This window comes from Salmo salar, chromosome ssa17 (genome assembly GCF_905237065.1).
Source record: "Salmo salar chromosome ssa17, Ssal_v3.1, whole genome shotgun sequence".
Classification (NCBI taxonomy): domain Eukaryota; kingdom Metazoa; phylum Chordata; class Actinopteri; order Salmoniformes; family Salmonidae; genus Salmo; species Salmo salar.
In genome coordinates this window covers 19,672,648-19,700,432 of record NC_059458.1, presented here as the reverse complement: position 1 = coordinate 19,700,432, position 27,785 = coordinate 19,672,648, and the positions used below count along the sequence as shown (strand labels likewise).

The window sequence follows — 27,785 nt, the reverse complement described above, 5'->3', positions numbered from 1 at the left end:
TAAGTCGCTCTGGATAAGAGCGTCTGCTAAATGACTTAAATGTAATGTAAATGTAAATGTGCTTCAGTGTCACAGTACGTTTCCATGGTAACTAAATTAACATTCTCTTAAAAAAACTTTATTGAGGAATTTGCCCTCAGTGGTGGAAATGACACCACTACCAACACCACTACCAAAGGACAGGTATATTTTGTATAAAAACTATATAAACGGCATACTCACAAATATTGATATAAGTTTTATTTAATTGACACATAGTAGAAGCTCAAAAGTCTAGGTCAGGGACAAGGACAAGGACATAACAGTGAAACTGAGGTATAAAATGCATCTGAAAAGTAGCTAAAATACTTGATAGAGAGGTGTTCAAAATATCCGGGGTGATTGTAATGAGAATTTAACATATAAAGAATAAAAACATATATGTTTAAATAAAATCCCCCAAATTGCCTCCGAGGACATAGAAGTGCCCGTAGCTGCAGAATCACCCTGGTATGTAGCCACATCTGTAATTGACAAGGGCAGTAACAAATCATCTGCAGAGGTGGGCGTGGAACTGCTTTCGTCGGCGGCCCTCCCTTGGTTTTGGTGCCTGCGAGAAGGATCTGTCAGCTAACGTTAGCTTGCTAAAACAACGGAACGAAAGAACAGCGAAAGCACCAACGACAAAAAGCTGGTAAGTTAGCTATATGGTTGTCGAACTAGCTATATTGTAGTAATCCAGTTGTTGATTTACAATTTCGCTCTGCTACAACAAAGCCGAATGCCAGCCATGCGGGTTTGGAGGCCCCACCAGTGCCAGCTAGCTAACCACAGAATGATATTTTAGTATTTTTTTTGCCAGCTTGGCTAATCTAGCTAGGTGGCTAACTGTAGCTAACAAGGCCCTGAGCAGGGTGTCGGGGTTTTAGGTGCGAGAGAGGGACCGCTTTCAACATAAGGTCGCGAAAATAAGGGAACGGTGGGCATATGGCCTAGTTAGCTAACGATTTCCTGTAGCAATGTGTTCGCGAATTAGCAGGGCAATGTCCATTTGCTTTGCCTTAGCAAATATTATTTTCTTCCTTTTGCAGTTAGGAAAGTAGTAGTAGCTGCTGCTGCTAGCTAGTTATTAACTAGGCAGCTAGTAAGCAACCAACGTGTTCACGCCCCCTTGCGTAAATAGTTTCTAGTAGATATTTCTATAGCTCGCTAGGTATTAACGTTAGCTAGCTCACACAAACTAGTAACTAACGTTACGGTTCGAATGTTTTGCTCTTATTTGTCTACAGTAGTGCTCGATGTGCTAACTTTAGCCACAAACAGGCCAAATCTAGCTACAGTAGTTAGCTAAAGTTGGTTAATACGTTCGCCAACTTGCTAGCTAGCTACTGTCTGTGTACAGTCTGGTTGCTAACTAAACATTCCACAAATCATAAGTAATCAAGATAATAGTCGTACTAGCTCAGTGGTCCTAGGCTAGTTAGCTACTCAGGGGCTAACATAATAATGCTCTGCTCTTCTTCACAGGTGCGTCAGAAGGGGGAGACTCAATTTACCGTTTTTGTTTAGCTCATTATTCATTTTGTTTGAAAACAAACCCTACCTCCTCTTCACCCCTATTCTTTTTTTGTTTGTCCCATATACATTATTTTGTTTGTGATACCTCCTCCAGCTTTGGGAGCAGTGAGGGGTCTTCATGGCTGTTCGAAGAGGCCACATCAGGTACCTAAAAGTGAGTATTACTTTTCCTATTGGGGGAGGATCTAGATCAGTCCTAAAGTAATTATATTGTAACAACTGTAATCTAGCTAGCTATTTAATCAGATTGCATTAATATGTTATGCTTTGGCCCATGGTTTTAGAATGTATTGATAATTAAAAAAAATGTAGTAAATGTATCACTAGTCACTTAACAATGCCACTTTATATAATGTTTACATACCCTACATTACTCATCTCATATGTATATACTGTACCCTATACCATCTACTGCATCCTGCCTATGCTGTTCGGCCATCGCTCATCCATATTTATATGTACATATTCTTATTATTTCCTTTACACTTGTGTGTATAAGGTAGTTGTTGTGAAATTGTTAAATTACTTGTTAGATATTACTGCATGGTCGGAACTAGAAGCACAAGCATTTCATTACACTCGAATGAACATCTGCTAAGCATGTGTATGTGACCAATAAGATTTGATTTGATTTAAACACTGGGGTTTCAATATCACTCTATACACAAGCATCAGAAGAGGAAGTTTTTGAGTATCTACATACTGGTATAAAGATGTATTAGATCTCGCAAGTAGAGAAAAAGGCATAGAAATGATCCTCGTAGTCAGACCCATCAGTATTGGTCATCATGTTTACTAGTGAAATACAGGAGTTTCATTCATCCAAGGGCCTGCTGGATGGCTAACTGTCTTACCCCACAGAATACACAATCAGATAGAGCTCCATTCATTCAGGGGGGGCTGTCAGAACACCTCACTGAGGCCTGTTCAAGGGGATGCAATGCTCAGATCGGTGGTAGCAGCTAGCTAACCCTCTTCCCACTGGGCAGGGGTCGCGTTAGAGTTCAATCTGCATTTTCAAAACGCAGACCAGAAAATCTGTTTTAAACTATTTCATCTGAATTTTATATTGAAAGTTGTTTTTTGTTGTTGCTTCAATAGAGTGATGGGGGGGGCGCGCAACTATAGTTTTGCTTCACAGAAAACACAGTGCAACACATTCTGCAGAAAATAGCTTCATTTTCATCAGTTGACAACAGAAGTGCAAGTCTATTTGGCTAGCAGTCACACAGGGACATTTTGTTACATATGAAAAAGCAAGGTATTTCATGTATAAAAAAAAAGTTACATCACCATCATATTTCTAATGTTTATCATAGGAAATGTAGCTGGCTACATTCTTTCTAATGTTTTGCTTCAATTTAATTTAGCATTTTACCATAAAACCGTTGCGTTTTACCAGAGAAAATTTGCCTACACCAAGAAAAGTAACGGAGAGAAGTAGCTACACATCAGTCAGTGCTGTCTGCTCAAATAATGCCCGTCCGCGAATTCTCATCTGACCAGGAATTACAATAAGTATTTTACATTTGCTTTTACAAAACGCAGCTAGATATACGTTTTTTATTTTCTGCGTGAAAAACGCAGAATTCTGTGTTAACGTGTACCCTGCTGGGTAAGCAGGCGTTTGCTCACAAGGCCTGTTCTAACATCCATGATGGCTGATTCTACTAATCAAAGCTAATCCGGAAGGAATGGTTGGTTACCCCTGGTTTAGAACTCTTGTCAGACCACAACGACCAGGCTTGGTCAGTGGGATGAAGTGATTTACAACGCTGCAGAAATAAATGATGTGTTGGGACTGATGGTGAGTTTCTTCATTCTACACAACAGAATCATCCCAATGTTCTGTGACTTTTTCTGTCTCTGGATCTCAACCTGTTGTCCCAGAGCAGTGTCGGGGTTGGCTGGGTATAGGTGTGTTTTAAAAAATAATGTGTGGTCCATGATTATGTAGAGAGTAGCTGAGAGTTGACTCTGGCTGTGAAAGTACTGCTGGTGATTAACTTGTGGGTAAGAGGAGCTACAGTCGCTGCTGCCATCCACCATGGTGCTTCTAAATCTGTGGTGTAATTAGGCTCTGTAGATTAGGATGTTTACAATGTTGCATGTAGAATTGTACGAATATTATTGTTTTCCTTTAATGATTTAAAGTCTGCATCCCGTTGACGTTTCAGCCATGCTGGTTTACTTCCGAATGCCTGTTTTTCTCTTCCTTAACTGTGCCCCCTCTCTCTCCCCTCCCTCCCCAGGAGGTGTATGACATGTCCAACGGCTACGAGGATCACATGGGAGGAGGAGATGAGGTGACGGATGCCAAGACCAACCTGATAGTCAACTACCTTCCCCAGAGCATGAGCCAGGACGAGCTGCGCAGCCTCTTCAGCAGCATTGGCGAGGTGGAGTCCGCCAAGCTCATACGGGACAAAGTGGCAGGTACGGAACACCTTGTCCCACAATGCACTACAGGTGTGTGACCTTTGACCTTGGAGTAGAATGGATGGAGGAGTTGGTCTGCGTTTAGGGCTCACATTTTACAGGGGCGTGTTTGAACATTTTGCTATGTTGCGTCCTACTGAACACAACTCGGGTACCTTTTAACAAACCGTGGGGACCCCATAATTGTTGAAATATTATGAAGGGCACCTCCATAACATGTTTGTTCAAGCCAACCAGTCAGTGTGTAGAGTAACTGGTATACTGCCCTGTCTGCCTCTTGTAGGTGTATGAGAACTGCTGATGAGACAGACATCTTTGACATTCTCACTAGTAACTTTGTGGTGAGATGTTTGTAGTGTCTATGCAAACGGCTTCATGTCATATGTTCTGTTTAGGACTAGGACTATGTCTCGCTGCAATTTGAACATTTGTCCTCCTAAACTTGATAATCGAGGTATTCCAAATAGTTGTTTTGTATAAGGCTGTTGGTGTAGATATTTACCCATGCTCTCGATCTGTCCGTGATGGGCTCAGCTTTCCTTATTCCAGGAAAACAGTCCAGTTTGGTTTGAAGCCTATTTCTTTGTTACTTGTTTCTCGACTAGCATGCATTGTGTAGATTTGTTTTGTTTAATCATTTATTTCACCAGTGTGCCGATTTATTTGAAACTATACGTTTTTTTATTTTATTTTATTGTTTTCCTTTTTTTTTCTCTAGGCCACAGTTTAGGGTACGGATTTGTTAACTATCTTACCCCTAGCGATGCAGAAAGAGCTATCAATACTCTGAATGGACTAAGGCTACAGTCTAAAACTATCAAGGTAACGTGCAATAAGGTGTTCCTACAGTACTGTGTCAACCCAACCATGTCATGTCATTAAACTAGCCCTTCTCTACTGAGGCTGACCGTCAAATCCACCCCTAGACGCTTCCTCCTAGGCCCTCCTATGGATCTGAAAGGATTGCGTGGGTGTTAGCAATATGCTGTTATGTTAGCCTTTTCCCTTTGCTAATACCAACCCAATCGTTTCAGATGGCCATGTAGTGCCAGTAATTTAGGATTGGATTTGGGAATTGGCGTTAGTATGGGTCTATATTAGACAGGACAAGACAGCGTCTGATAGATCACTGGCCCCGCTTCTGACGGATGGAGTAGAGAAGTGCAACCGTATTTTCATCTTTATTGAGGACTAAACTTTATTTTCATTTCTTTATTCAGCATCGCTACTTCAGGTTGACATTTTTACACGTTAATTTATCATTTTAAGTTTGGAACTTTTTATTTGGTTTGGTACGAGAGGAAAAAAAATCACTCCTTAATGTTTTTCCCTGTGTTGATTTTGGTACTATAATAGTAGTTTACGTAATTTTGACTTCGATATTGCCCACCACAGCTTACTAAGGGAATGGTTTTCTACGTAAAAGCCACAATGGTCAGTCAAGGCAACTTTTCACTTTTTCATTTTCGAGTTTTGGAGACATTACTCATGAAGGCTTTATAAAAGTAAACTCGTGTTTTTGTAAATTCAAAACATAAGGCAATTACAAAACATTAATTTGCAAAGATTGCATAAAAATATTCAAACAACCTTCCAACATCCACTTTTATTAAAAAGTAATTTCTCATATCTGGCTAGATATAATTCAGGGTTGTGTGTAATCAGTGTGTAGTACTGAGGATATTGTCAGTGGTGTTTAATGTGCTCTGTGCTGACCTCTGGTGTTAGGTTTCATATGCGCGGCCGAGCTCTGACACCATTAAAGACGCCAACCTGTACATCAGTGGCCTGCCCAAGACCATGACCCAGAAAGACGTGGAGGACATGTTCGCTCGCTACGGACGCATCATCAACTCCCGGGTGCTGGTCGACCAGGCCTCGGGTAGGACCACACAGACACACACTCTAGAACCAGGCCTCGCTGTGTTCGTCTGTCTCTCAGCTGAACCTGTCCTGTTCGTTTCTGTTCCCAGGCCTGTCTCGGGGGGTGGCGTTCATCCGGTTTGACAAGCGAGCGGAGGCCGAGGACGCCATCAAAGACCTGAACGGACAGAAACCCCCCGGATCCGCTGAGCCAATCACAGTGAAGTTTGCTGCCAGCCCCAACCAGGCCAAGAACACTCAGCTCATATCTCAGCTCTACCACAACCAGGGACGACGCTTTGGAGGGCCAGTTCACCACCAGGCTCAGAGATTCAGGTAACACACACACACTGAAGCGTTGTTCCCTCTCAGGTTCTCTAAAATGAGTGTGAAGAGAGACAGTGGTAACCCTAGCCCCCTCTGTCCTCCCCCAGGTTTTCTCCGATGTCTGTGGACCATATGAGCGGTATGTCTGGGGTGAGTGTGCCGGGAAACGCCAACTCTGGCTGGTGCATCTTCATCTACAACCTGGGCCAGGATGCCGACGAGGGCATCCTGTGGCAGATGTTTGGGCCCTTCGGCGCCGTCACCAACGTCAAGGTCATCCGCGACTTCAATACCAACAAGTGCAAAGGCTTTGGCTTTGTTACCATGACGAACTACGAGGAGGCCGCCATGGCGATCGGCAGCCTCAACGGTTACCGCCTCGGGGACAAGATCCTACAGGTGTCCTTCAAGACCAGCAAAGGCCACAAGTAGAGAGAGAAGAGGGAGAGGAGGGGGGGTGATAGAGGGAGGAGAGAAACCTCACACCAGGCTTCTAATATGGAGGGTAAATTGCCTCAGTTTGACAAAACAAACTTGTTTTTAGCGTTATCTCACTAAGCCCATTCTCACTCTGCATCTTTGTACTAGTCTAACAGAGAGTCTAGGCTGAGTTTGATATTTCTCTTATTTTATTTTTTTTTTACTCATGCTTTGGGATGTTCCAAACGCAGTTCTCAATGTTTATCCTGATATTGTGACCAATTTGACAATTCAAGACTAGATAGTTTTTCCTGTGAGACTAAACTAGTGTCACTATGTGCCATATGAATGGTAGGACCACGGTAGGGACTTGGAGAAGGATGCGCTACATTCATACGTCTAGTCTCCCACTGTCGGAGGAAGCATGCTGTCTTAGACGCTGGTTCCAGTGTAGAAATAGATGCCTTAAGTTACCACCCTGTCAAGCCATCCACTGTCTCCAGCCATTCTAAAAGAAAAGCACTTTTTAAATCCTTATTATGTAATATCAGAGCGATAGTCAGCTGTTTTGACGTAAACCATACATTGGTCTTCTCTCACCTTGCGGATTCAGTTTTATACACCGCACGTTAGGTACTGGATGGTACCATTTCATAGCAGCGTGTGTCCCGTTTTTGGGGGTCTTTTAAAAGTTGACTCTCTGCGAGGCCATGTAAAAAAAAAAAAAGGTCTGGAGATTTTAAAGTAGGAACATGTTTTAAGAAGGACCAAAGAAATGGAAGGATATGATCCCAGGGCCTGTATTCACATGCTGATCTAGGATCACTTTGGCCTTGTCGATCATTAATAAGTACGATTTATATGGACAGAGAGGAGCTGATCCTAGATCAGCATTCAGTCCTCTGAGAAGCTTTGTGAATAGGGAAGATGCTTACCGTTATGACTCTCTTCCCCTTGCCAGTAATAGTTTGGACATCTGAACAACCGGTACTAAGGCTGAATCTAACACAGAGTGGAGCAACACTGCTCTTTCTCATCCAGTTTGCTGTTTTTGTAAAAAAAAGAAGTTTTCTCTTTAGTATCTTTGTTTTTCTTGAATTTTCTTTCTGAGAGACTAACTTTCTTTTTTCGTCGCAGCGTAGACTACTGATCAGAGTTGAAGAGTTGTTTTTTTACTGCTCATCTCGAGCTAAAGAAGAATTTACAGCCTTTGTGATTTTTGTTGGTATAGATTTTTGTTGCTTTGGTTTTGGTCCTTTGTTTTGATCGTTTTACTTTGAACATGCAATCATTAAATTTAATTTAGATTTGACTCAACCTTTTGCTTTTGTTTCTTTTATTTCTTCAGGTTTTGGTTTGTGGGTTTTCTTTGGGGTTTTCTGTTTTGATTGTAGAAGCTGAGGGAAGCTACAGACACCAGACTGCTAATATGATGATACTACAGTATGACACTACTCACCCCACTCCCATTGAGATATTACAGGACGTTTAAATGGTCAACATCATAAGGTTTAGCTAGACTCTCTAAGATGGTCTGAAGGGCAAGAGGATGCCATCTCCAATGTCGGACGTTAGCCTTATTTTCATTCCAATTTGTGTGTGAACCATGAGGCCGAGGCCTTATAGGGTTTCAAAGATGGAAGTCCTCCAGTTGAGGTACTGAAAGTCTTGTTTCATGTTAATAGGATCTAGGAGTTACTGATGAACCCATAAGGAGTCTGTTCTAATACAGGCACTGCAGGAGGCAGTTTGTCACTTATGGACCTTTGATCTGCCTTGCAGCCAACAAACACAGTCATCCTGAGAAACTGTCTGCCATTTTAGAAATGTGCAATAACCGAAAAACTTGGGTTAAAGAAAAGCTAAACCCAGGCATATTCAAGTGACGTTTCAGGAAGAAGACTGGCGGTTGGTTTTACATCAAGCGAATATTCCTACATCTGTTTTTAACATATCTTGTTTGTGCACTTTTCATCACCAAGGCCTTTTCTATGTAGGTTTGAGAGTGTATTACTGTAGTCTGTTGGAGAGTAAATAACTGACTACAGCAGCACCACAACACAGGATCAGAGAACTGGCTTTAGTTAGAAGTTTCCTGCTGCAGCAGATCTAGGAGCAGTTTACCCTTGCACAGTCCTAACCTTCACCATAATGGGTGACACTTCTTTTAGAAAATGAGGGGCTTGTCTCCTGGACTTTCAATAGAGATTCTCCATTGAGCATGATTTTATGTCCAGGAGTAGGCTTCATCTGGGTTCTGGGAACAGCCGAGAAACCAGACTTGATAATTCTCTCTCTTCTAAATGTGTTGTGATCTGTCTTCAGATCTGTAAAGCCTTACTAGTTTCCACACGTGGACAGAAAATACCGCTCCTGTCACAGGAATATCCACTCTGTAGGCCTCAAGTTAGTCACTTTTTTTTCATTTTTTTAAGGAGAAGAACATTGACATTTCTCACGGAACAGTCCTGAACAGAGTGCATGCAATATGTGGTGGGTCTTTAAAAAAAAGGCTGAACCAGAAACGGCACTAGAGAGAGTGGTTATTCTGGACCAGAAACGGCACTAGAGAGAGTGGTTATTCTGGACCAGAAACGGCACTAGAGAGAGTGGTTATTCTGAACCAGAAACGGCACTAGACAGAGTGGTTATTCTGGACCAGAAACGGCACTAGAGAGAGTGGTTATTCTGGACCAGAAACGGCACTAGAGAGAGTGGTTATTCTGGACCAGAAACGGCACTAGAGAGAGTGGTTACTCTGGACCAGAAACGGCACTAGAGAGAGTGGTTATTCTGGACCAGAAACGGCACTAGAGAGAGTGGTTACTCTGGACCAGAAACGGCACTAGAGAGAGTGGTTATTCTGGACCAGAAACGGCACTAGACAGAGTGGTTACTCTGGACCAGAAACGGCACTAGACAGAGTGGTTACTCTGGACCAGAAACGGCACTAGAGAGAGTGGTTATTCTGGACCAGAAACGGCACTAGAGAGAGTGGTTATTCTGGACCAGAAACGGCACTAGACAGAGTGGTTACTCTGGACCAGAAACGGCACTAGACAGAGTGGTTATTCTGGACCAGAAACGGCACTAGAGAGAGTGGTTATTCTGGACCAGAAACGGCACTAGACAGAGTGGTTACTCTGGACCAGAAACGGCACTAGAGAGAGTGGTTATTCTGGACCAGAAACGGCACTAGAGAGAGTGGTTATTCTGGACCAGAAACGGCACTAGAGAGAGTGGTTATTCTGGACCAGAAACGGCACTAGAGAGAGTGGTTATTCTGGACCAGAAACGGCACTAGAGAGAGTGGTTATTCTGGACCAGAAACGGCACTAGAGAGAGTGGTTATTCTGGACCAGAAACGGCACTAGAGAGAGTGGTTATTCTGGACCAGAAACGGCACTAGAGAGAGTGGTTATTCTGGACCAGAAACGGCACTAGAGGGGGAGTGGCTCCCTTGCTTGACTCTTTGTTTTCATCCTTTTGATATTTTTCTATTGAGTTCTACTAATCAGCTCTTGCTTTGCTAGCTACTCAGAGTGCTACTATGTTGAAATGCTAGTGAGGTTACTGGAATAACCAGATTATGGTTAACCTCTGTTTTTAGCCTTAATTTATGTGGGAGAGATGGAAGAACGTGGCAACAGCAGTGGAGGCACAAATACGTCATTTATTTGACTTGTATGTAGTTTTACATGTTTGTAAATTCTTCGTGTTGCAGTGTGTTCCTTTTGACTTTTTTAATGGATTCATTTTGATTTCCCGTTTGGTTTTGAATGAAGGCCTGTTCAGAACCTGTCTAACACACAATTACTTTGAATAAAATATCTGTAAGCTTTATAAAGCTCAGCAGGGTCGTCCTTTTGGCTTATTGTGTGTACTGTGAGGCGGAAAAAGTTATGCTCAAATCATTACATTTCAAATTTGATTAGAAAATAACAATGTACAAGACAAGTGTCTTGCATGTACACCAAAGTAATTTTCATTTGTATATAAAAACATTTTGAGAAGTTTCTTCTAGATCCTAGGTGGTCCAAGATGCACATTACAGTTAAATCTACCAATAAGACATTGAAATATCACTTAACCATTCTGTATTTGTTATAATTAGGTTGACAGAGGTAACGATGAGAGGTTTTACCCCTAGTCACTGACTATATTTAAACACATTTTCAGTATAAAGTTCTGTCAATTTCAGCACTTTCATGGTTGCAACATTCTCAGCAATGGTGACCAGTTATTGAGAACATTTTAAGGCAACTCCAAAACCTGACTGCAAATGAAAAATGTGCAAATGCAACATTTAAGTTTTTAAACCATATTTAAAAAAAAAAAAAATAAAGAAAAACTATTACTAAATAATCAATAGTCACACTCACATTTGTGTTAAACTACTGTTATATCTCTACAACCCTCAAACTCAACTCTGGACCTCGGAAGCCAGCTCCACTGCATTTTTTCGTTGTTCCCCTCTAATCAGGGCCTGATTTAGACCTGGGACACCAGATGGGTGTATTTAACTATCAGGTAGAACAGAAAACCAGCTGGCTCTGGACCTCATAGGGTAAGAATACTCCTGCCCTAAATATCGCATCTTCATGCAAGTATCTACAACCATTCTGATACCAAACAAGGTTTCAAAAAACTCTGTGAAAGTGCTTGTCATCTATCTTTACAGTCAGAAGCACATTGAACCAAAATGGTGTCCATAATGCCACCTGGTTGCCTAAAAAGTGCACTGTGCTGCAGTACATTGTGGCACCAAAATGGTGTCCTGAGTGGAATCTGCATTGAGCTAAAGAAGGAAAACTGACTGGGACATAACATGCACCCTAGTGGACCTACTGTATAAGTCCCTGTCACTGGTAGGTTACAGTAGCCTAGATAGCCAGTCACAAAATGACGAGGAAAACCTGCTTCCTCATCATGGCACAGGTGTGATCATCAGACAGTAAAAAGTTGAACATTTACCAGACACGAACCAAAGCGACTTAGTGGTGTGAGCACACCATCAGCCATCAACTGATCCATCAGAGAACATTATGAAGACATCACAGTCAACTCCTGATAAATGCACATCATGCAAACTCTTTCAGTGCAGGGTTGTTTCCCAGTCCCATTGTAATTCCCCAGTCCAAAGCCATTGATATCAGGACAACTATGTATATTCATGTAAATAGAAAGGTCTCTGTTGAAGGCGGGCAGTGCCCCCTGCTGTCTGTCCAGTGAAAGTGTCTCAGACCAAACAGTTTGTCTGTGACGAAGGTTGTAGCAGGGGACGGGTTTCTTTGTAACACGGGTCACAGGTTGTAGCAGGGGACGGGTTTGTTTGTGACAGCATGTAGAAGGGGACCGGTTTCTCTGTGATACGGGTTGCAGCCGGGGACCGGTTTCTTTGTAACACGGGTCACAGGTTGTAGCAGGGGACGGGTTTGTTTGTGACAGCATGTAGAAGGGGACCGGTTTCTCTGTGATACGGGTTGCAGCCGGGGACCGGTTTCTTTGTAACACGGGTCACAGGTTGTAGCAGGGGACGGGTTTGTTTGTGACAGCATGTAGAAGGGGACCGGTTTCTCTGTGATACGGGTTGCAGCCGGGGACCGGTTTCTTTGTAACACGGGTCACAGGTTGTAACAGGGAACAGGTTTCTCCTAAACCTGACACAGGTTGTAAGTGGGGCCAGATCTCTCTGTGACACAGTCACCTTCCACCTCGTAGACATAGTCACAGCGATGGGCATAGTCCATGAGAGGAGCCTCTGACAGGGTACAACTCTGGACACTCTGGCCACCGAAGGAGATCACTGTGTCCCTCTGCACAAAACACACACACAGAGAGAGGGAGAGAACACAGTTAGTCAAAGAGCAGATTCAAACACAGTAAAACCTGGTAGTATATAGTTGTATTGTGGAGCGGTTAGGGATGGGGTCAGTGTAAAGGTAGTATATAGTTGTATTGTGGAGCGGTTAGGGATGGGGTCAGTGTAAAGGTAGTAGTGTTGTATTGTAGAGGGGTTAGGGCTGGGGTCAGTGTAAAGGTAGTATATAGTTGTATTGTAGAGGGGTTAGGGATGGGGTCAGTGTAAAGGTAGTATAGAGTTGTATTGTAGAGGGGTTAGGGATGGGGTCAGTGTAAAGGTAGTATAGAGTTGTATTGTAGAGGGGTTAGGGCTGGGGTCAGTGTAAAGGTAGTATAGAGTTGTATTGTAGAGGGGTTAGGGATGGGGTCAGTGTAAAGGTGGTATAGTTGTATTGTAGAGGGGTTAGGGATGGGGTCAGTGTAAAGGTAGTATAGTTGTATTGTAGAGGGGTTAGGGATGGGGTCAGTGTAAAGGTAGTAGTGTTGTATTGTAGAGGGGTTAGGGCTGGGGTCAGTGTAAAGGTAGTATAGAGTTGTATTGTAGAGGGGTTAGGGATGGGGTCAGTGTAAAGGTAGTATAGTTGTATTGTAGAGGGGTTAGGGATGGGGTCAGTGTAAAGGTAGTATAGAGTTGTATTGTAGAGGGGTTAGGGATGGGGTCAGTGTAAAGGTAGTATAGAGTTGTATTGTAGAGGGGTTAGGGATGGGGTCAGTGTAAAGGTAGTATAGTTGTATTGTGGAGCGGTTAGGGATGGGGTCAGTGTAAAGGTAGTAGTGTTGTATTGTAGAGGGGTTAGGGATGGGGTCAGTGTAAAGGTAGTATATAGTTGTATTGTAGAGGGGTTAGGGATGGGGTCAGTGTAAAGGTAGTATAGAGTTGTATTGTAGAGGGGTTAGGGATGGGGTCAGTGTAAAGGTAGTATAGTTGTATTGTAGAGGGGTTAGGGATGGGGTCAGTGTAAAGGTAGTATAGTTGTATTGTAGAGGGGTTAGGGATGGGGTCAGTGTAAAGGTAGTATAGTTGTATTGTAGAGGGGTTAGGGATGGGGTCAGTGTAAAGGTGGTATAGTTGTATTGTAGAGGGGTTAGGGATGGGGACAGTGTAAAGGTAGTATAGTTGTATTGTAGAGGGGTTAGGGATGGGGTCAGTGTAAAGGTGGTATAGTTGTATTGTAGAGGGGTTAGGGATGGGGTCAGTGTAAAGGTGGTATAGTTGTATTGTAGAGGGGTTAGGGATGGGGTCAGTGTAAAGGTAGTATAGAGTTGTATTGTAGAGGGGTTAGGGATGGGGTCAGTGTCAAGGTAGTATAGAGTTGTATTGTAGAGGGGTTAGGGATGGGGACAGTGTAAAGGTGGTATAGAGTTGTATTGTAGAGGGGTTAGGGATGGGGTCAGTGTAAAGGTAGTATAGAGTTGTATTGTAGAGGGGTTAGGGATGGGGTCAGTGTAAAGGTAGTATAGAGTTGTATTGTAGAGGGGTTAGGGATGGGGTCAGTGTAAAGGTAGTATAGAGTTGTATTGTAGAGGGGTTAGGGATGGGGTCAGTGTAAAGGTAGTATAGAGTTGTATTGTAGAGGGGTTAGGGATGGGGTCAGTGTAAAGGTGGTATAGTTGTATTGTAGAGGGGTTAGGGATGGGGTCAGTGTAAAGGTAGTATAGTTGTATTGTAGAGGGGTTAGGGATGGGGTCAGTGTAAAGGTAGTATAGAGTTGTATTGTAGAGGGGTTAGGGATGGGGTCAGTGTAAAGGTAGTATAGTTGTATTGTAGAGGGGTTAGGGATGGGGTCAGTGTAAAGGTAGTATAGAGTTGTATTGTAGAGGGGTTAGGGATGGGGTGAGTGTAAAGGTAGTATAGAGTTGTATTGTAGAGGGGTTAGGGATGGGGTCAGTGTAAAGGTAGTATAGAGTTGTATTGTAGAGGGGTTAGGGATGGGGTCAGTGTAAAGGTAGTATAGAGTTGTATTGTAGAGGGGTTAGGGATGGGGTCAGTGTAAAGGTAGTATAGAGTTGTATTGTAGAGGGGTTAGGGATGGGGTCAGTGTAAAGGTAGTATAGTTGTATTGTAGAGGGGTTAGGGATGGGGTCAGTGTAAAGGTAGTATAGAGTTGTATTGTAGAGGGGTTAGGGATGGGGTCAGTGTAAAGGTAGTATAGAGTTGTATTGTAGAGGGGTTAGGGATGGGGTCAGTGTAAAGGTAGTATAGAGTTGTATTGTAGAGGGGTTAGGGATGGGGTCAGTATAAAGGTAGTATAGAGTTGTATTGTAGAGGGGTTAGGGATGGGGTCAGTGTAAAGGTAGTATAGAGTTGTATTGTAGAGGGGTTAGGGATGGGGTCAGTGTAAAGGTAGTATAGTTGTATTGTAGAGGGGTTAGGGATGGGGTCAGTGTAAAGGTAGTATAGAGTTGTATTGTAGAGGGGTTAGGGCTGGGGTCAGTGTAAAGGTGGTATATAGTTGTATTGTAGAGGGGTTAGGGATGGGGACAGTGTAAAGGTAGTATAGAGTTGTATTGTAGAGGGGTTAGGGATGGGGTCAGTGTAAAGGTAGTATAGTTGTATTGTAGAGGGGTTAGGGATGGGGTCAGTGTAAAGGTGGTATAGTTGTATTGTAGAGGGGTTAGGGCTGGGGTCAGTGTAAAGGTAGTATAGTTGTATTGTAGAGGGGTTAGGGATGGGGTCAGTGTAAAGGTAGTATAGAGTTGTATTGTAGAGGGGTTAGGGATGGGGTCAGTGTAAAGGTAGTATAGTTGTATTGTAGAGGGGTTAGGGATGGGGTCAGTGTAAAGGTGGTATAGTTGTATTGTAGAGGGGTTAGGGATGGGGTCAGTGTAAAGGTGGTATAGTTGTATTGTAGAGGGGTTAGGGATGGGGTCAGTGTAAAGGTAGTATAGAGTTGTATTGTAGAGGGGTTAGGGATGGGGTCAGTGTAAAGGTAGTATAGAGTTGTATTGTAGAGGGGTTAGGGATGGGGTCAGTGTAAAGGTAGTATAGTTGTATTGTAGAGGGGTTAGGGATGGGGTCAGTGTAAAGGTAGTATAGTTGTATTGTAGAGGGGTTAGGGATGGGGTCAGTGTAAAGGTAGTATAGTTGTATTGTAGAGGGGTTAGGGATGGGGTCAGTGTAAAGGTAGTATGTAGTAGTTACCCGGCCAGAGTTAGCGTTTGACTCCCTCCTCTCAAAGTCCTTCTTACAGAGGTGGCACATGATGCCTGCAGCCAGGGCATCTCCCAACACATTGATCATGGTCCGGAAACGATCCCTGCCAGACACAACCAACACAGGGAACTTAGATGTACTGTTTAAAGTATCTATGGTAGGGTTCTGTCAGACACTTACAGGACCCAGTCCACAAACACTCTCACTGTCAGACACTTACAGGACCCAGTCTACAAACACTCTCACTGACAAACACTTACAGGACCCAGTCTACAAACACTCTCACTGTCAAATACTTACAGGACCCAGTCCACAAATACTCTCACTGTCAAACACTTACAGGACCCAGTCCACAAACACTCTCACTGTCAAACACTTACAGGACCCAGTCCACAAACACTCTCATGGTCAAACACTTACAGGACCCAGTCCACAAACACTCTCACTGTCAGACACTTACAGGACCCAGTCTACAAACACTCTCACTGACAAACACTTACAGGACCCAGTCTACAAACACTCTCACTGTCAAATACTTACAGGACCCAGTCCACAAATACTCTCACTGTCAAACACTTACAGGACCCAGTCCACAAACACTCTCACGGTCAAACACTTACAGGACCCAGTCCACAAACACTCTCACTGTCAGACACTTACAGGACCCAGTCCACAAACACTCTCACTGTCAAACACTTACAGGACCCAGTCTACAAACACTCTCATGGTCAAACACTTACAGGACCCAGTCTACAAACACTCTCACGGTCAAACACTTACAGGACCCAGTCCACAAACACTCTCACGGTCAGACACTTACAGGACCCAGTCTACAAACACTCTCACTGTCAAACACTTACAGGACCCAGTCCACAAACACTCTCACGGTCAAACACTTACAGGACCCAGTCCACAAACACTCTCACTGTCAAACACTTACAGGACCCAGTCCACAAACACTCTCACTGTCAAACACTTACAGGACCCAGTCCACAAACACTCTCACTGACAGACACTTACAGGACCCAGTCCACAAACACTCTCACTGCCAAACACTTACAGGACCCAGTCTACAAACACTCTCACTGTCAAACACTTACAGGACCCAGTCCACAAATACTCTCACTGTTAAACACTTACAGGACCCAGTCCACAAACACTCTTACTGTCAAACACTTACAGGACCCAGTCTACAAACACTCTCACGGTCAAACACTTACAGGACCCAGTCCACAAACACTCTCACTGTCAAACACTTACAGGACCCAGTCTACAAACACTCTCACGGTCAAACACTTACAGGACCCAGTCCACAAACACTCTCACGGTCAGACACTTACAGGACCCAGTCTACAAACACTCTCACAGACAAACACTTACAGGACCCAGTCCACAAACACTCTCACTGTCAAACACTTACAGGACCCAGTCCACAAACACTCTCACGGTCAGACACTTACAGGACCCAGTCGATGGCCACGATCAGTGTGATGTCAGCGGGCGGCAGCCCCACAGAGGTCAAGACGATCACCATGGTAACCAGGCCCGCCTGCGGAATCCCAGCAGCCCCGATACTGGCCGCTGTCGCTGTGATACTGAAGAGACAAGAGCAGGGTCAGGGTGTGTGTGTGTGTGTGTGGTTGCTGTGATACTGAAGAGACAAGAGCAGGGTCAGGGTGTGTGTGTGTGTGTGTGGTTGCTGTGATACTGAAGAGACAAGAGCAGGGTCAGGGTGTGTGTGTGTGTGTGTGGTTGCTGTGATACTGAAGAGACAAGAGCAGGGTCAGGGTGTGTGTGTGTGTGTGTGGTTGCTGTGATACTGAAGAGACAAGAGCAGGGTCAGGGTGTGTGTGTGTGTGGTTGCTGTGATACTGAAGAGACAAGAGCAGGGTCAGGGTGTGTGTGTGTGTGTGGTTGCTGTGATACTGAAGAGACAAGAGCAGGGTCAGGGTGTGTGTGTGTGTGTGTGTGGTTGCTGTGATACTGAAGAGACAAGAGCAGGGTCAGGGTGTGTGTGTGTGTGTGGTTGCTGTGATACTGAAGAGACAAGAGCAGGGTCAGGGTGTGTGTGTGTGTGTGTGTGTGTGTGTGTGTGTGTGTGTGTGTGTGTGTGTGTGTGTGTGTGTGTGTGTGTGTGTGTGTGTGTGGTTGCTGTGATACTGAAGAGACAAGAGCAGGGTGTGTGTGTGTGTGTGGTTGCTGTGATACTGAAGAGACAAGAGCAGGGTCAGGGTGTGTGTGTGTGTGTGTGGTTGCTGTGATACTGAAGAGACAAGAGCAGGGTCAGGGTGTGTGTGTGTGTGTGGGTGCTGTGATACTGAAGAGACAAGAGCAGGGTCAGGGTGTGTGTGTGTGTGTGGTTGCTGTGATACTGAAGAGACAAGAGCAGGGTCAGGGTGTGTGTGTGTGTGGTTGCTGTGATACTGAAGAGACAAGAGCAGGGTCAGGGTGTGTGTGTGTGTGGTTGCTGTGATACTGAAGAGACAAGAGCAGGGTCAGGGTGTGTGTGTGTGTGTGTGGTTGCTGTGATACTGAAGAGACAAGAGCAGGGTCAGGGTGTGTGTGTGTGTGTGGTTGCTGTGATACTGAAGAGACAAGAGCAGGGTCAGGGTGTGTGTGTGTGTGGTTGCTGTGATACTGAAGAGACAAGAGCATTGTCAGGGTGTGTGTGTGTGTGTGTGTGGTTGCTGTGACACAAAGTAACTAAGAGAGTAACAGAGAGAGCTCTTGTGTAGACAGTCCTGACCTGATGGTGACCAGCTGACCAAAGTCCAGTTCGTACTCGTTGACTTGAGCGATGAAAATGGCTGCCACGGCCTCGTAGAGGGCTGTCCCGTCCATGTTGATGGTGGCTCCCACTGGAAGGACAAACCTGGCGATCTGTCTGTCCACTCCACAGTTCTCCAACAGACACTTCATGGTGATGGGCAGGGTGGCGGAACTGGAGGAGGTTGCCAGGGCGATGACCAGAGCCTGTAGCAGGCCTCTGATGTAGGTGAAGGGGTTTTTGCGTGTGATTACAAAGTAGAAGAGCGGCAGCAGGATGAGTCCGTGGACAAACAGGCCGGCTAACACTGTGATGAAGTACATCCCCAGCTTCTCTCCCAGGTGGGCGGGGTCATGCATGTCCAGGATCTTCCCTGCTACCAGGAACACAATGCCGAAAGGGAAATACCTGGAAAAAGATCAATAAATTATAAATACCTCAAAATAAATTAGGCAAGCAAGCAATGGGCCCTTGTGATTCTGTCTCTGTCCACCAGGCGTTGTCATGCCACCTGTGTTTTGGGCTTCCTAAGAACTAAAGCAGCTTTGGTTTGACCTGGCTCACCTTGATGACCTGCTACACCTGAAATGCAGACATATACTGAGCTAATGACTAAGGTCTAGGGGGAGGAGGGAGGGAGGAAGATGTGTTGGTGAGATCCACTTCTAATCTCAATCTAAATGAATCCTCCCATTCTCAATCTAGCCAGATCAGGGTTACCAGACCTTTACATGTGAAGGAGAGTTCAGACAGGTGACTTTGCTGTGTGTGTCTCAACAACTCACCACATGGCAGCGTTGATGATCTTCATAACACACTCGTTGACACACTGACACACATTGACCAATGGAGCGCCTCTCTCGCCCATCTTCCCCAGGAGCAGGCCTGCACAGAGAAAACACACAGGGTCAGAAGCAGGCGTGATTGGAAGGGTGTGTGTGTACTCGTGTATCCAGTGTGTCATTTGTGTGTGTTCACTCATGCATACTGTGTGTGTGTGTGTGTGTGTGTGTGTGTGTGTGTGTGTGTGTGTGTGTGTGTGTGTGTGTGTGTGTGTGTGTGTGTGTGTGTGTGTGTGTGTGTGTGTGTGTGTGTGTGTGTCACCCATAGTAGCAGAGAAGATGACAATCCCCAGTACGTTCATGCCAGAGCTGTGGCCAGGGACGATCTTGTACTTGATGTCTGGAGCTGGGGTGATCTCCAGGAAGACAGGGTGGCCCAGCTGAGGGTTGTTGTGGTCGGGCATCACGTAGACGTAGTTAGCCTGGGACTCCACCACACTGGAGGCCACTATGGGCACCAGGTCTGTACGGTACTGTTGAAAGGTTGCCTCTATCAGATTGGAGGGAATCATATTCCTGTCAAAGGGAGAATAACATGTTAACTATAAAGTCTACAACGTTATTGGATATGATGGGAGTTATTCCCTGAGTAATGGGGTGATAATAAAACTTTTTATATGATGTGTGATGTTATATTGTCATATGATTTGTTCCGATTTTTTAAGTGAAATCTCTACCTTCAGGTGGACAATCTATTCTATTCTGCTGACCCTGTCCTGTGTTCCGGTAGCCCTGTCCTGTCACACTGAGCATATAACATGTCAGAAGGTTGGGTTATCTTCTTTCTGTTATCGTCTCAATTCTATCCTGAGAAGGGTCAATTTCTCCTGGTCCGGCCAGAAGCCAAGAGGTCCTCTATCTCAGAAAGACTTAACAAGACCCTGGACAGAGAGCTTGCTGGCAGATACTCATAGACTTCCAGTCATAGCGCTAACGCTGGTTAGCATTGGCTTGTAAAACTACCTCTAATTTCCTTCATACTGGACACAGAGACATAAAAATGGTATCCAGAAGTTCGTCTGACTCTGGGGAAGTAGATAAAGGGTGTCATTGCCAAAATCCAGAAGTATCCCTTTAAGCTGTCAACCAAACCACAAAACTTGTAGATAGACACAAGGAAACCGAAAGGTTACATTTCCCAAAAGCCAAAGTCCTTGCTCTGACTAGGGTCGTTGTTGACTAAAATACTCTTCATAGTTGGTCTCGTATTCTCCTGCAACGTCAAAATGTTTCAGGTGTTCTGCAGCCTTCCTAATTAGCATGTCGAAGTAATAAAGTTGTAAGAACGATGTCAAAATGTGGTAACATCACCAGGCTGGTTGCCTGTGTTGGTGGTTAAGAGTCCTCATCATTAGGAGTCCTGGTGTATTCATAAAGGATCATGTTAAGGCCACTGCCCCAGGGCCTGTCAGCCTATCAGACGTGTCACAAATGACCTAAAGCACCTCTGACAGTCATACAGTCTACATCCGCCTGCCCGTACACAGCTTTCACTAAAAATACCCATAATCCTCTGGGCTTTGGAGGATTCTTCACACGGAGGGCCTAAGCCACTGTCGATCCTCCACCGCCCTGCAGTGTGTTCTGGGCAAAGCATTTAGGACACGGTGTGTTCTGAGAAGAAAGAGACTTCGTCGTCACCGGGGTAAGTTGAGCCAAGGGGTAAGTCGAGCCGCCCTTGTTTCTAGGAAACCATACACAAAATGTATAATTTGACCAAATATTTAGGATGAGGTCATGATTTTATGGAGTCTGTGAAGGAAGAAACCACATGGAAAAAGTGGTAAGCAAGTTAGGTACAAAAAATAGATTTGCACCATGTCAAATTAATTTATTGTGTTAGAGGTTTCATAATGCTTGTATCTAAACCAAAGTAGATAAGAAAAAAATTGTTCTTGGGGTCTCTATAAGCTTCAATATGAGGTCCTAATCCTAGCATGAACGTGCATCCTTGTAGTTGTGTGGGCTAATACAGTCAAAGTGTTTGCCTTGGGGTATGTTGAGCCATGGCAAGTTGAGCAAATTCAAGTGTTGTCTTCCCAGGCATAATGGAAGGCATTATTGCTGGGATATGAGGTAACAACAGGGCCTGGTCTATGTTAAAAGAGTTTTAAAAAGTACAGTGTTAATTAGGTGTTAAGGCAGTGTTAAAAGATGCTTAAAATGATTAAAAAACAAAAAGTGATTGTGTTGAATTGTGTTTGGGAAATAAAGATAGACATAGTTTTAAAAGGTAGTGGTAATATTTCATTCAGTACAGACATTTGTAGGCGGCTTAACTTACCCTGTCTCACGGCTCAACTTACCCCATACCCAGGGTAAGTTGTGCCAAGAGACCACTTTGTTTTGGAAAAGCTATGTTTTTCCAGGTATACATGCTGAAATATATATACATACAGTATCTTTGTTAGAAATAATGCTGTATTTCCCTAGACTGAGTGATACTGAATGTAAAAAATGTCTCAACTTCCCCCACTCTCCCCTAATGATGCCTATTATTAACATGGCCCGCTGGAGGGTTGACTTGTTTCAGAAGTGAATGTGAAAAATAGAACCAATAGAATAGTCCCAAATGTGCAAATCCCTCAAGCCACGTGAGCTAAATGACCTTGTACTGGTGTTGTTGTTTTAAATGCTATTTACGACCTAAAGACCCCCTACTTAATACAAGCTTCCAGGTAGCTGTATTTAGCTGTACTAGGGGGACTGGGTTGGACTGGAGTTCACTGGTTCTGTATTGGTTTACTGGTCTAAATGATTCAATCCAAACAGAACCACAACACTGCTGGTAACAAAAAAAGAAAAGATCTGATTCCTTGAAGAGTCAGTATTAGCAAGCTATTTAGCTAGCATGGTCTTAACCCCTTTAGCTAACCCTCCACAAATCTTAAACCTAACCTTAACCTTTTAACCTAACTCCTAAACTTAACCCTAACCTTAACCCCTAACCCCTAGCCTAGCTAACATTAGCCAGCTAGCTAAAATTAGCCACCTAGCCACCTTGCTAGAATTTCATAACATATCATACTTTTTACAAATTCGTAACACATACTACAAATTGTATTCGTAGCATATCATACGAAATGGGTGATGGACATCACAAATTAATACATACATTACAAAACGTAACATATCATACTACATGGTGTGTCCCGGATTTACGTACAGAATAATACGAAATGCTCTGAGACCAGGTTGGGGATTCAATCAAAGGCGCGTTGGACAAGCCCATTGCTCTTGACTTTTAAAGGTAATTTACGCTTGAGCTGGAATCCGCAGCGTTTACCATGAATGCAATATCCACCAACGTCAGGAAACTTGCCTTTACAAGGCACATTTTTCCATAATGCAATGTGCTTGTATACAACACGCCTTTTGTTGAATCCCAGCCCTACAAAACCTTTATGGTTTAGACTTAGCAGAGGAAAACTGGAGTTCACTGAGTTCACTGGTTGACTGGTTTATTTATGGGTTAATCCACACAAACCCCGACAGGAAGAATCAAATCTAAAATATTTGATTCTTTCTAACGTCTGTATTATCAGAGCAGACAGAATCTGTTGTCTGAGTCTTGTGGAAATCTGGAATCTCGTCCCGTGAGGGATGTTAAGGATGAAAAGGTGGGAGCTAAATAACTTAGACTGACTAAAGACAGAAAACTCTGGAATCTGGTACAGCCAACTGCTGATACAGGCAATGTGTCTGTTGACCATACTATTCAAATATGCCCCACAAGATACTTCACCATGTGTATGTGCACACGTGCGCATTTGTGTGCGTGTGTCTGTCCGTGCGTGTTTGCATGCGTGCGTGTGTGGGTAAATGCTAGCTTGTGTGCGTGTTTTTGTCCGTGCGTGTTTGCATGCGTGCGTGTGTGGGTAAATGCTAGCTTGTGTGCGTGTGTCTGTCCGTGCGTGTTTGCATGCGTGCGTGTGTGGTTAAATGCTAGCTTGTGTGAGTGTTTTTGTCCGTGCGTGTTTGCATGTGTGCGTGTGTGGGTAAATGCTAGCTTGTGTGCATATGTACCGGATGAGGTCCAACAGAGCGTCAGCAGAAGTCATAACGGGCCCTGACCCTCCTCTGTGCCCGTCCTTCTCTGTGCCCGTACCAGGGTGGATGACCAGCACCAGGATGATGCCGACGATGACAGCGATGAAGGTGGTCCACAGGTAGTAGGTGATGGTTAGCACCCCCAGCCGCCCGCTGGCCTTAGTGTCCATGGCTGACAGCCCTGACATCAGACTGGCCACGGAGTTAGGATTCATAGAGCATTCAGTTAATGTTGTATTTTATTCGAATTCAGAGAGTATTCTGATCGCATTCTCTTTCTTTAGAACTCCTAGAGTATTCATTTAGTGTTGTATTCCATTAGAATCCATAGAGTATTCGATTAGCATTTTATTCCATTATAATGTATAGAGCGTTCTATTGAAGTAGCATGGGTTGTGGTGTAGACCGGGGAGAAGAGCAGTAGGGACATGGGGAACAGACAGTAGTGATGATGTGTTACCTGGACGTGATGAGAGGCAGGATCAGCATCTTCAACATCCTCATCAGCAGTTCTCCAGGGAATGAGAAGTAGATCTTAGCCTGGAAAGGGGAGACACACAACACTCTGGGTCAGGGGACATGCTGTACATGGCAGACCTGGGGCAAATACATACAGTTGGTAAAATACTTTCAAATAAATGAGGTGTGCACCGTTTGCACTTTAGGGACTATTCTATTGGTTCCATTGTACCAGGCCAGCTAAGTCAAACCCACTTCTTGGTCTGGTGCATGGTATGTTATATATTTTTGGTTTTACATTGCGTTACATGATTTTACATGACTAATAAAGTTCAATCAATCATTCTCAGGTGACGTGCTTTCCCATTGGGCTATGCCTGATGCTGTGTATTTGTTGACAGGTTGAGGTTAGCGCGGATGCAGATTACAACAGTGCGTCAGATAATTAGAAGCTGCTGACCCATTAATCCACTACTGAAATAGTGGATGTCAAGGGTTGGATAACCATGGCTGCTATTGACCCAGGTAGAGCAGTTGTGAAGTCCAGCCTCTACTCTAGCTAGCTGAATCAGTACTGTATAACTGGGATGTGCAGGTTATGGTTCAGTTGATATTGTTGCATTGCATCTGTTCTGAATTCAATACAGCAGTTATCAATCTGCAGTCAGAGTAGGTTCCCATGTCAACAACATGGTACAAGCTTTGTGAGTCAGGGTTTTATGTTGTGTGAAAGTGTCTTGCTGGTCACTCTCTCTTCGGTCTCTGTCTGCACTATCCCAGTGTAAGGTCCTCTCAACCAACCCCTCCGTGGTTTACTATCCCCCTGTCTAAGACCCAGAGCCCTCTGTGTTAACACTATCCCCCTGTCTAAGACCCAGAGCCCTCTGTGTTAACACTATCACACTGTCTAAGACCCAGAGCCCTCTGTGTTAATACATCACCCTGTCTAAGACCCAGAGCCCTCTGTGTTAACACTATCACCCTGTCTAAGACCCAGAGCCCTCTGTGTTAACACTATCACCCTGTCTAAGACCCAGAGCCCTCTGTGTTAACACTATCCCCCTGTCTAAGACCCAGAGCCCTCTGTGTTAACACTATCACCCTGTCTAAGACCCAGAGCCCTCTGTGTTAATACATCACCCTGTCTAAGACCCAGAGCCCTCTGTGTTAACACTATCACCCTGTCTAAGACCCAGAGCCCTCTGTGTTAATACATCACCCTGTCTAAGACCCAGAGCCCTCTGTGTTAACCGTATCACCCTGTCTAAGACACAGAGCCCTCTGTGTTAACCCTATCACACTGTCTAAGACCCAGAGCCCTCTGTGTTAACACTATCACCCTGTCTAAGACCCAAAGCCCTCTGTGTTAACCCTATCACACTGTCTAAGACCCAGAGCCCCCTGTGTTAACACTATCACACTGTCTAAGACCCAGAGCCCTCTGTGTTAACACTATCCCCCTGTCTAAGACCCAGAGCCCTCTGTGTTAATACATCACCCTGTCTAAGACCCAGAGCCCTCTGTGTTAACACTATCACCCTGTTTAAGACCCAGAGCCCTCTGTGTTAACACTATCACCCTGTCTAAGACCCAGAGCCCTCTGTGTTAACACTATCACCCTGTCTAAGACCCAGAGCCCTCTGTGTTAATACATCACCCTGTCTAAGACCCAGAGCCCTCTGTGTTAACCGTATCACCCTGTCTAAGACACAGAGCCCTCTGTGTTAATACATCACCCTGTCTAAGACCCAGAGCCCTCTGTGTTAACACTATCACCCTGTCTAAGACCCAGAGCCCTCTGTGTTAACCGTATCACCCTGTCTAAGACACAGAGCCCTCTGTGTTAACCCTATCACACTGTCTAAGACCCAGAGCCCTCTGTGTTAACACTATCACCCTGTCTAAGACCCAGAGCCCTCTGTGTTAACCCTATCACACTGTCTAAGACCCAGAGCCCCCTGTGTTAACACTATCACACTGTCTAAGACCCAGAGCCCTCTGTGTTAACCCTATCACACTGTCTAAGACCCAGAGCCCCCTGTGTTAACACTATCACACTGTCTAAGACCCAGAGCCCTCTGTGTTAACACTATCACCCTGTCTAAGACCCAGAGCCCTCTGTGTTAACCCTATCACACTGTCTAAGACCCAGAGCCCCCTGTGTTAACACTATCACACTGTCTAAGACCCAGAGCCCTCTGTGTTAACCCTATCACACTGTCTAAGACCCAGAGCCCCCTGTGTTAACACTATCACACTGTCTAAGACCCAGAGCCCTCTGTGTTAACACTATCACACTGTCTAAGACCCAGAGCCCCCTGTGTTAACACTATCACACTGTCTAAGACCCAGAGCCCTCTGTGTTAACACTATCCCCCTGTCTAAGACCCAGAGCCCTCTGTGTTAACACTATCACACTGTCTAAGACCCAGAGCCCTCTGTGTTAATACATCACCCTGTCTAAGACCCAGAGCCCTCTGTGTTAACACTATCACACTGTCTAAGACCCAGAGCCCTCTGTGTTAATACATCACCCTGTCTAAGACCCAGAGCCCTCTGTGTTAACACTATCACACTGTCTAAGACCCAGAGCCCTCTGTGTTAATACATCACCCTGTCTAAGACCCAGAGCCCTCTGTGTTAACACTATCACACTGTCTAAGACCCAAAGCTCATCTCATCTCTCTGTAGAATACCTGAGTGCTATAAACCTTAGGCCCACTAGAACCAAAACCTTGTTGCATGGCTCAATAGCTGTGTGTGTGTGTGTGTGTGTGTGTGTGTGTGTGTGTGTGTGTGTGTGTGTGTGTGTGTGTGTGTGTGTGTGTGTGTGTGTGTGTGTGTGTGCGTGCGCCTCCGTACCTGCGTGGAGAGGTTGAAGCTGCGGAGGGAGAAGCCGAGCACACAGCCAGAAACCACGGCGATGACCGAGAGCGTCAGCAGCCCGTTGCGTTTACAGTAGCCCTTGATGTACGCCCAAACCTTCACAGAGACCATGCTCTTTATAATGTGTTTTATGCACTCCATCCTGAGGCCCAGTTACTCCACGGGCTGAAGGAAAGAGAGGCGTGAAGAGATAGGCCTGGTGACCCAAGATCCTGCCTTACGTCCAGTCAATTAATGATTCCCAAACAGGTGGGTCGCGAGTCACTGGTGGGTCCCACCTGATTCCCTTTAGGTCCCTGTTCAGTATCCTGTCCTGGCTTGAAATATGTCTCTAGTCCTCCTTGACGGTTCACAAGAAAACTCCAAAAGCTTTAGGTGGATTCCCGCTGTAAAAGGTTCATGTGGTGAGTCAAGGCAGTAAAATCACTAAGGACCGATCCCGGCCATTGCAGAAACTGAAGGATAGCTGACGATGCAGCAGGACTGGCTATCTGTGCGTCCAGCCAGAGAGTCAGTCAGTCAAACACTTTCTGATCTAAACGGTTGTCAGAGAGGAGGTGGAAGTGGACAGAGTAAGTCTCTGTAAACCTCCGTCTCCTTCAGGAGATTAAGCCCATGAAAATAATGCTTCCTAGACACACACACACACACACACACACACACACACACACACACACACACACACACACACATCCCCTTGGGATTAGCAGGTTGTAGGTCAGTAGCAGTCTCTGACACTGAGGTCTCACTCCCATTAATAACCCATTATGTCTTATTACCACTGACTGACTAGGAACTCGCTTTATTCAGAAAGAATCAGGACTGCTTAAGTCAGTTAATTTCAATAATTATTTCAAAGTTGACCCCGTCTGAAAATAACAGTTGTCAAAGTCCTGAATGACAGTGAATGACAGTGAGGTACGTTGATATGAAAATCAAGCATTAACAGTGCCTTCGGAATGTATTCAGACCCCTTGACTTTTTCCACATTTTGCCACTGTCACGATTCCCACCGACGGTGGCGCCCCCTCCTGCTCGGGTGGCGCTCGGCGGTCGTCGTCACCGGCCTATTAGCTGCCACCGATTCCCTTTGCTTTTCCCTTTTTTTAAAAATTTTAGACACCTGTGGTCAATTAGCCATTAGAAGGGCTATTTAGGT

General features: G+C 44.7%; 2 protein-coding genes across 5 annotated transcripts; one reads left to right on the top strand and one right to left on the bottom strand.

Moving 5' to 3' along the window:
- The first annotated feature begins 529 nt into the window (after positions 1–529).
- On the top strand, positions 530–10,458 carry LOC106575430 (ELAV-like protein 1). Of its 4 annotated transcripts, none has more exons than XM_045698957.1 (7): positions 530–673; positions 1,507–1,711; positions 3,810–4,026; positions 4,715–4,818; positions 5,725–5,878; positions 5,970–6,195; positions 6,294–10,458. In XM_045698957.1, exons 2-7 carry the CDS (start codon positions 1,676–1,678, stop codon positions 6,616–6,618), a joined length of 1,062 nt encoding a protein of 353 aa, XP_045554913.1. In that variant the 5' UTR covers positions 530–673; positions 1,507–1,675; the 3' UTR covers positions 6,619–10,458. The 4 variants fall into 4 exon arrangements, with proteins under 4 accessions (XP_045554913.1, XP_045554914.1, XP_014007404.1 ...); XM_045698958.1 differs by having other exon boundaries at positions 531–673; positions 3,810–3,993; XM_014151929.2 differs by having other exon boundaries at positions 536–673; positions 1,652–1,711.
- Positions 10,260–27,172, bottom strand: LOC106595420 (excitatory amino acid transporter 5). The gene is made up of 9 exons (XM_045698955.1): positions 26,603–27,172; positions 23,742–23,821; positions 23,258–23,473; positions 19,494–19,747; positions 19,175–19,274; positions 18,369–18,797; positions 17,083–17,217; positions 15,611–15,725; positions 10,260–12,422 (listed from the first exon to the last, which is right to left on the bottom strand). Exons 1-9 carry the CDS (start codon positions 26,765–26,767, stop codon positions 12,261–12,263), a joined length of 1,656 nt encoding a protein of 551 aa, XP_045554911.1. The 5' UTR covers positions 26,768–27,172; the 3' UTR covers positions 10,260–12,260.
- Positions 27,173–27,785: the final 613 nt, after the last annotated feature.